This window comes from Montipora foliosa, chromosome 13, assembly GCF_036669935.1.
Source record: "Montipora foliosa isolate CH-2021 chromosome 13, ASM3666993v2, whole genome shotgun sequence".
In the NCBI taxonomy this organism is placed as follows: Eukaryota; Metazoa; Cnidaria; class Anthozoa; order Scleractinia; family Acroporidae; genus Montipora; species Montipora foliosa.
This window is the reverse complement of record NC_090881.1, coordinates 26932823-26941787: the sequence shown is the minus strand read 5'-3', so window position 1 is coordinate 26941787 and position 8965 is coordinate 26932823. Positions and strand designations below refer to the sequence as shown.

The 8965-nt window shown below is 37.6% G+C and overlaps 1 protein-coding gene across 1 annotated transcript in view; it reads right to left on the bottom strand.

The window, feature by feature from the left end:
* Window positions 1–2349: 2349 nt before the first annotated feature.
* The window catches only part of LOC137984122 (thiosulfate:glutathione sulfurtransferase-like), a 6939-nt gene continuing 323 nt past the window's right edge, over window positions 2350–8965 (bottom strand). Inside the window, exons 1-3 of the mRNA XM_068831339.1 lie at window positions 8901–8965; window positions 7046–7208; window positions 2350–3307 (exon numbers count right to left, since the gene is read on the bottom strand). The exon at window positions 8901–8965 is cut by the window's right edge and continues 323 nt beyond it. Of these exons, the coding sequence (XP_068687440.1) occupies window positions 3214–3307; window positions 7046–7208; window positions 8901–8965 (322 nt within the window). The 3' untranslated portion in view covers window positions 2350–3213. The remainder of the gene's footprint in view (window positions 3308–7045; window positions 7209–8900) is intronic.

The following is an 8965-nucleotide window of genomic DNA, read 5'->3' as shown; positions in this document are numbered from 1 at the left end:
GGTCCACAATCCTTTAAACCCCCACTTCTCTCACCTACCCCTCTGGTATTTCCCAGTGCAAAATTCACAAAAACTATTGATTGAAGAGGAATGAAAAAGGATCAGAGGCTGAAAGAACTCACTCTGTAGGTTGTGATAGGGGACAGGAATGCCTAAACAAAATCTCACAATTTCTATTTCCATACTTTCCATATAACTTCAAGGAGGCTCCAAAGGGTTTTCAGCTGAGACCAGATACACAATTCTTAAGCTTCTCATGTCAGCTCACAAATCAAACCAGGTGACCAGAAAATGAATGAAAATGTGCTGTAAAATCACAAAAACTGGAAGTGAATTTTGTTAGTCTTTATGGAAACGTTGAGCAATATCTCAAAACTTGGTGACATACCCTGATTTTTTGCATAAAAGTAAGACTTATTTTTTCTTCATATTCTTAAAGAAACTTAAAAAATTATCTGGTGGAATTATCTTGTTATCTTCCAATAGTGTTTTCATGTAATAAATCCAGTTCTATGTGATAATTTTGTTCTGATACTTTGTACTGGGTAAGAGAATAAAATAGGGTTTCAAAATTTGAAAAAGAATACTTGGTCACTGATTTAGTTTTCAAGAGTTTTTAGGTACTGGAGACGTAGTGAGGAGAGGAGAGTAAATGAAGGGTGCCCTGTGGCTTCCCTAGGCAACTTCTTATTCAGTGCTTATTGCCCACAGCCAATGGAGAAACCTGGGACTGGTTGCATAAAGGTTGCTGTTATGACGAGCCTTTATGTCCCCCGGCCCATTAGCCTTACGTCTGTTGTTGTTAGGCCCCATCTGCGCTGGATGTAAACCAGGGCCCGGCTGTTCGAAAGCGAATTAATTTAATCCAGGATTAGCGTAAACTTTTGTTTCATCTTTTCAATTTTTTGGTGAAAGTTTCTTTCGCCTATTTTAGTTGTTCAAAATTGACTTTTTCTAATGTAAGGTTTTGCCGAATATTAGCCTTGAAGAGCATTTCGGAGTTGAGAAATTAACTCTTTTGTTAAATTTTAATCTGGGATTAGCGTTAATCGGCTTTTGAACAACCGGGCCCAGGAGTCGATGATGGTTGAACCAGCAGGTACTAATAGCTAGACGTGCATGTGAACCATCAGTTTGCAGAATGAGTGATGACTTTTTGTTTTGCATATTGGAGAGTCAGATTGGTTTCGTTCAAAAATGACTCAGGTGGTAAAACCATGAAGTAGAAAGGCTTGCTTTTCAGATGCTGAAATATGTGAATTAATAGAGCTATTTTCCAAACAGAAAGATATATTACTGTCAAAATTTAATTCTGTGAACACAAACCAGCAAAAGAAAAGGGCGTGGACGGAAATAACAGAATCGGTCACGAAATACCCCTTTCTCTTCTTTTAGCACGCCATGAATCTATGTTAATAATAATAATAATAATAATAATAATAATAATAATAATAATAATAATAATAATATATTTTTTTGATTAAAAGGATGAATTTTTACATTACATTTTACATTACTTTAATGCAGGGTAACAAATCACAATGAGGCCACAAAATTCTTTTTCTTTAAATAATTTAATGAAAGTGAATAACTAACAATTTATCAGTGTCAATAAAATACTAGCAGATACAAATCATTGAGGACAATATTGGCAATTCTAAAATTGAGCCTACCACTTTTCTATACTAGCTGTAAGATCATTGAAAAAGCTGCAAAATGAAACTACTTCAAATTTTAGTTTGTGATCTCAAAATAAACTCTAACTTAAAGGGGTAGTGTCATGGGAATTTGACTATAAATTTACTAAATCAATTTTCAGTGACTTTTTCATTCTTAAATTGCTTCTGGATCACCACAGTGAGTTAAAAATCGATTACGGTAAATTTCAAGAGAAAAATGAGCCACACTAAGTTACTACGGAGTTCATCTAAGATGCAAGGGGAGAACTTGAAAACGTTGGCCCGACATTTTCAAGTTGGAATTCATTTTAACTTGGCTACGCATAATAAAAAACACGTCAGAATGGTTCTGCTAGCTAAAATGGCTGTTTTGAAGAAAATTTAGCCATTAATTTTCATTTGCCATTGGTAAACAGGTCTCCTTTACTTTCCTGATTTTCACTAACAATCCGTGACACTGCCCCTTTAATTTAACCTACAGTGAATTTAATGTTATTAGAATATGCTGGTATATTTTATAAAAACATGATGCCGATCTTGTCCAAGAATGATTTGAAAATTGATGATGTCCACCTTTGTCATGGCTCTTGAAAGCAACCATCGATAGTAAGTTCCTTTCAATGGGATGCATTTTGTCGTACATGTTGCACTAAGATAATTAGACACAGTATTTAACTTGAACAAATGATGCTTTAATATCTTGATGAAGCGAAATACAGATACCAATGAATCCCGAATTGTTGACAATGACATTCGAAGCAATATACACAATTGCTTTCTCATTTAAATCTCGATAACTCCACAGCATTGAGCAACTAGCTCAACTGACAAAACTATATGAAAAACTATCTTTTTTGACATCGTAAAATAATATGACATCACAAGCTTACTTTGAAACTTGATACTAAATTACTTTATAGTGACACATTTTACTTCATAGGGTAGGGCCCTGGTATTTTGAGTGTTTACCATAAGCCAGTGTCCTAAAGACACACCAAATTTCTTGACTATTAAAATATGAATGTAACTGTTACCTTCAAACAGGTCAGTCACCATATGTGTCTAGGGCATCAGACGAGATATCCAGTGACTTTCTGTTCATTAATGGTGACAGCTTAGCTCATATGAGAAGTTGATCATAAGACAAGGTTTTGTCATAGAATACTGCTCTTAAACACTTTACCTGCACTCTTTCTGGCTTTCTTGCCACAAAACTGTCATATCCTGTGACAGTAAAGTAAGGTGCAGAAAAACCATCATCTCATGATACAGTTGCAACTTGGTGTTAGGAGGCAATAGATTTTAAGATAGTGACAAAAATAGTTCAGAAAACTTGATGCTTTATCTACTGGGTATTTTCAGTCTTTTTGTTGACTGTTACCAGTAGTTTATTAAGATGTGAACTGACCAACTGAAGACATCTTAGTAGGTTTTCTTCACAATCATCATTGTAGAATTTAGTTCAAATTTCCTTGAAGGCTCTGCTCAATCAGAAATGAATGTCCAATCATGATGAGCTGTTCTGTTGATTTCTTCAATGCTCTTTCGTGATCTGCCTATGTGCACTTTTTGGTTTGTGCTTGAGGTAAAGTTCCCACTCCGACCAGCCTCCAACAAAATTACAAGCCCTGGGAAGAAAGTGAAAAAATTAACACCGATTACCGTAAAGACTCGTGTATAAGCCGCACCTTTTTGCTTAAAACTTGGGCCAAAAATCGCGGGTGCGGCTTCTACACGAGACCATTGCTTTCAGAGGGCGTAAACTGGCTTGTTGGGGTCACAAATTGAACTGAAAACCATCAGTAATTATAGCTCAAACAAATTGAAACCCGTTGTTGGATCACTGCTTTCGGTAGAAGTGGTGGTTCCTAAAGGAGCTGTTTGTTTGCATTTTCAGGTTCTAAACCTGAATCTTGCTCGCCAGTTGTTCTTTCAAGCCTTTCTTTTGTACTTTGTTTGAGCAGTTAAACTCTAACTGGCATGGACTCTCCATTCTTCCGCACAGCTGCTTTATCTACGTACGACCGATCACCTCAACACTGATTTCTCCACAACATGCAAGAAAATACCACGCTATTCGGGAGAACTCGTGAGGCAAATGGCCGACCGTTTCATTGACCTTCACTACTTTCACGGCGTGTTTGCCCATGGGGTTGTTAAACTCTCGTTTAGGAACAAGTTTTTCTTCGATCGATGGCTTCCATACGTTTTCATATAAAACATATCCACGCGCAGCTGATGCGAAAGCGAACGCGTTTCCCTCATGACTGCGTGGTTACCTAGCAAACGATTATTATTAGCATGGGACGCGGATGCGGACGACAACCGGAAGTCAGCCGTTTTCCCTTTTAACTTGTCGTCACACAACCACATTTATATTGCTACGTATCTTTTCTCCGTTAGAGATGAATAGTATAAAAATCTGGGAGACACCATTGTCCTGGCACGCGAAATGTTCTCTCCCGGTTGCTGTCCGCGTCTCAAAAACGCGTGTGCTTAAGCTCTCTATTGTTAACATCTGTGAGCAAACGACCAACTTTTTTTACAAGAGTGCTTTTTTGGAGTTGTTACTACCATTTGCGTCCATCCTTGAAGCGTGACGAATTTTGCGCGAAGTTTCACTTTTCAAACGTTAACGGTTTGTCCGGTTATGTATCACTTTTGACCAATGAAACGTTGGCGGTTATGTCGTGAAATTGAAAACGTTTTTTGACGGCATACCAGCATGTTTTGTTCACTTGCTCTCAAAGTTTTCAGGTTTTTCGTGAGAACGTTCGGGTTTTGCATGACCGCCCTAATAATCTCTCTGCTCGTTTTGCAACGGAAACAAAACAATTCAAAGTCAACAAATTTGGAATGAGGTAAATTACCGTCCAGGAGTCGCTTGAGACCACGAATTTAAATGATGAAAATCCATGTGAGTTGTGAAAATCCGACATCCGAGTTGTTGAAAATCCCATATTCTGAGTTATGAAAATATGATGTTAAGACAGAGCAAGTTCAACCAACAATGTAGAAACGTTTCATTTATGACGTTTTCTCACTATGGTACTGATGCGCGAATGCAGTTTTGTTCAAAACCAACCATTATGGGCAAACGTATTCAAGAAATCTCCAATTTTGTCTACTCAAGCCCGAGTTTACTGAGGGCTAGTCAGTCAGTCACAAACAAATCCTGATCAGTACATCCTAGGACCATGACTGGTTTTGAATAAAGCTACATTCGCGCATCAGCGTTGTTTTAAGATTTGACAGTGCTGGGATTTGACAGACACTGAAGACATTATTATTTCAGAAAGCTTTTTGGTAATTGTATGTGCTTTTTAATCTCGTTTTCAGTAGGTTTTATGTAGTTTTACGATTTAAGCGCTGATGAAAATAGCAATATTGATATCGGCGCTATATAAGTTTTATTATTATTATTATTATTATTATTATTATTATTACTTTTTCAGCTTAAGTAGGATATTGTTTAAACGTTTAATGATATGTAACTACAACAAAGAACAGATAACACCAAACGGCTGCGAAGGAGGCTACACGCACAGGGCACGAAGGAAAAGCAGGTCACAGTTCACAGCAATACTGGAAAACCTAAAACTATAACAGGGACTAACCTTAAGCCTAAACAGTGCCTTTAGTCGTAATTAGGGTTACGATTAGAATTATTAAAGGGATAGGTTGTTTCAAGAGTAGTAAAACAGGGATCTCTGAACGGTAACCCACGAGTGAAAGTTCGATTGAATCATTGTTAAGTAAATAGTCAGTCAGCAACTTGACACGTTAGCTAAGTGGTCAAGTACAGGGACAAGTATAGAGTGATTTCACTCACGTGATCGATAAACTTGTTTTTCCACCAAAACAAAAGAAAAGATTTGCATGATAATAGAGATCAATTCCCGGAGGATTAGTTGGGGACACCGACATGGCCGCGGTTCCTTTGTTCAGGGACACCAACATGGCCGCCGTGACGTCACGTGAAAACGCCATTTTGACGGGTAGGCAAACGCGGTGTCAAATAATTTTCGTTAAACGCTAGTTCTAAAAAAATTATGAATCGCGAACTGAAGGTACAGGGTAAAGGATTATATAGATCAATTTTTAGGGACTAGCCTTCGTTAAAAGCTGCGTGGTAGCGTTTTCGATTTTTCCATACATTTGTCTGTAATTGTTACTAAAAATTCGCGGGAAAAAATTACAGACAAATATATGGAAAAATTGAAAACGCTGCCGTGCAACTTCTTTAAAAGGTTAGTGCCTAAAATTTGGTCTGTATAATCTTTTGCTGTGTACCTTTAGTTCTCAATTCATAAAATTTTCAGAACTAGCGTTTAACGAAAATTATTAAATTCTCAACCTCGGATAATGCAATTCTCGTGCTCTGATTGGTTCACTCAATCTCGGTTATCAGCTCATATACCTTAGTATGACCTTATATGGTAAATGATTGCGCTTAGCGTTGCTAAACTAAAAACGTTTACGCCAGAAAGCGAAATTTCTTTTCGTTTTTGTGGAAAGTTTAGATCACTTTCGAAGCTTAGAGATACGCGAAAAGGTAAGATATGTTTTTGTGATCAGCCTGCGTCTGTCTGACCACGAGGTATTACACAACATCGCATCTTCATCAACTTTTTTCGATTTCGCTAGGATTTTCTCACTTTTTTCGCTCGTATTTCGTACTTCTAAACTTTTGGAGTTTAAGGAATTTAATAAAACAATTATTCCATTCGCGCTTGTTGGATATGAGAGTGGTTATAGCCAACTCGGCGCTACGCGCCTCGTTGGCTATTTACCATCTCATATCCAACGCGCGCTCATGGAATAATTGTTAATTATTTGACATCGGATCCCCATATAAACACTACAAATTCTTTACGCTTTGCCTACCCGTCAAAATGGCGGTAAAAACCGTGATAAGGCCTATTCCAGAGGTCAGTTTACAGTGGGTTGGAGTTCAAGGCAACCTGCGAGTGCGATAAAATGGCAGAAAAAGCCGAGCGGGATCTGGAAAAAAGGACAAGCCGAAGGGATAGAAAGATGAAAGCTGGGACGAAAACGAGTAACGGAGTGGGCGATGTAAGGGAAAGAAGAGAGAGATGGAGGGAGAGAGAAATGAATCCATTTTTATTCATCCCGTAAGTACAAATTACAACAACTCACCCACACAAGTTGTCTCTCGAACTAAGACGAGTTTGTGATACTCATGTGAATGGTTAACAGAATTTTTCAACCAAATGGTACATTATGAGCTCAGCTAGGGTGACTCTGGCAAAGGGTTGTTGTGTATTTGGTCATAACAGTACAACAGACCCTTCCTTTTGCTATTAATTTGCTATGCTGGCAGAAAATCAAAATGAAAAACCTACTTTTCAAAACCAAGTTGCTGAACTCTTTCCACAGCCTTCTGCGCTCTTCTTCCTGACTGACAGTGGAAGATGAGGTTTTCATCTGTTACTTTTGGTTTGGGACTGCCATATTTTGTTTGAAATTCTTCTGGACTCAATTTGAATGCTGTAATAATGTCATCCACTAGAATGAAATCCATAGAAATTTGAGTTAGATTTGCATGATCTGTGAGGGCAACAAAGTGTTCTAAAAGTATGTATGAGCTGAAAATGTTGCACTTTGCCACCTCACTCAACAAAATCATTTTACTTGTCCTTTAATATACCCCTTTCAGAAAACGGCAAGGATGAGAACATGTGAATTTCTAATTCTTTATACTTATCCCACATCTCAAATCCACTAGAGGAAGTCACTTTGCTGGGTGTAGCTACCATTTTTCAAAGGGGGAGGGGGGGGGGGGGGTCACACTCTCTTACACCCAAGGTACTTACTGGTTTGTCATGTCAAAATGCTGTTTTTAGTGAAAGTGACAATTTTTCAGATGAGCAGTGAGCGCAAGGGGCAAGCCTAAATAATAGCTGCATAGACGTATTAAGTTCCAGGTGACATAAATTACTCTGTTCCAATCTCACAGATATGGTTTATATTGTTTTTGACTGTCACAAAGGAAGAGAGGGGGGTCAGGCTACACCCCTGCTTTTAAAAATTAACTTATGGACCCCAAACAATTTGCTTTCAAAAGTAACATCAAGCTACAACAGCTCTTAGGATTGGTTGTGAAAATAAAGAATTACAGGTGTGTATCTAAAACCATAGGTACAGGTAGTTTGGTATTAAAAATTTAGGTGAGTACTACAGAATAAAAATAAGATTATACTTAAAACTGGAAGAATTCTCATGGAAAATTGAACAACTAGAGATTAATTTAACTTTCACACGAGAAAGCTGAATGCAGTATTTTTATCCCAAGTGAGCGCATGTGTGGAACTCCGAAATGACTAATGACTCCTAGCCAAACTCAGTCTTGTCCCCAGAGCCTATGTCATGCTTGTCCAGCAAAAGAATGGTACCCTCTGGACACAACAGAGCTTCGTCCTTAAATTAGAGGTTGCCTGCATTGCTGGCAGGACATATTTTATCGCCGGATTATTTAAACACATGCTAGTAAATGTTGAGTTTGAGGGCCCACTCAAGGCCAATCATGCATGTTTTGATAATCCTGCAATAAAATATCCCACCAGCTAATTAAATAGGCCTTTGTAGTTTTTAAAGGGGTCAATTATTTTCCAGTTCACTGGCTTTCCTTGTTCCATTTATAGTGATAATCATTCTCACATTAGGAATGTTTCAAATCCGAAACTTTTTCAATATCATTATTAAATGATGTTCTGAACATGTGATAACTTGCATTAGGTCTTAAGAATGTCGGAGTCTCTATAATAAAAAATTTTCTGGAAGACTTGGCACCAGTCATGTCTTAAAAGTTTGATAATACACTTTTAAAGTGCCCACATGACAAAAATATAAATTCTTATTTTTCTTTGGATTTCTAACTATGTAAACTAAACACCAAGCGACCAAAAAGACACCTGTTTATTTTAACTAGAATTTTACCAATTCGCTTCCATAACTTGCAAACTTATCTTGTCCAGTTATGCTGGCCTACAGTTTTTTCCCCATAATTTGTTTTGATCCCCCCATTTTAATGTCAGTCAGAATTTTTGTTAAAATGGCCGCACTTATTTCCCACAATTGAATCATGTAGAAGCCGCCCCTTTCAACTTAGTTAATAATTTGAATAAAAGATATTTGTGCTTTATGTGTTGGATGCTCAACAAGAAAAAAGGAGCAATCTATTGCGGAAAAAAAACTTACGAGGAATATTTATGGACTTGGGTATTCTGCCAGTGGATGCAACTTCGTATGGTTCACGGACATCA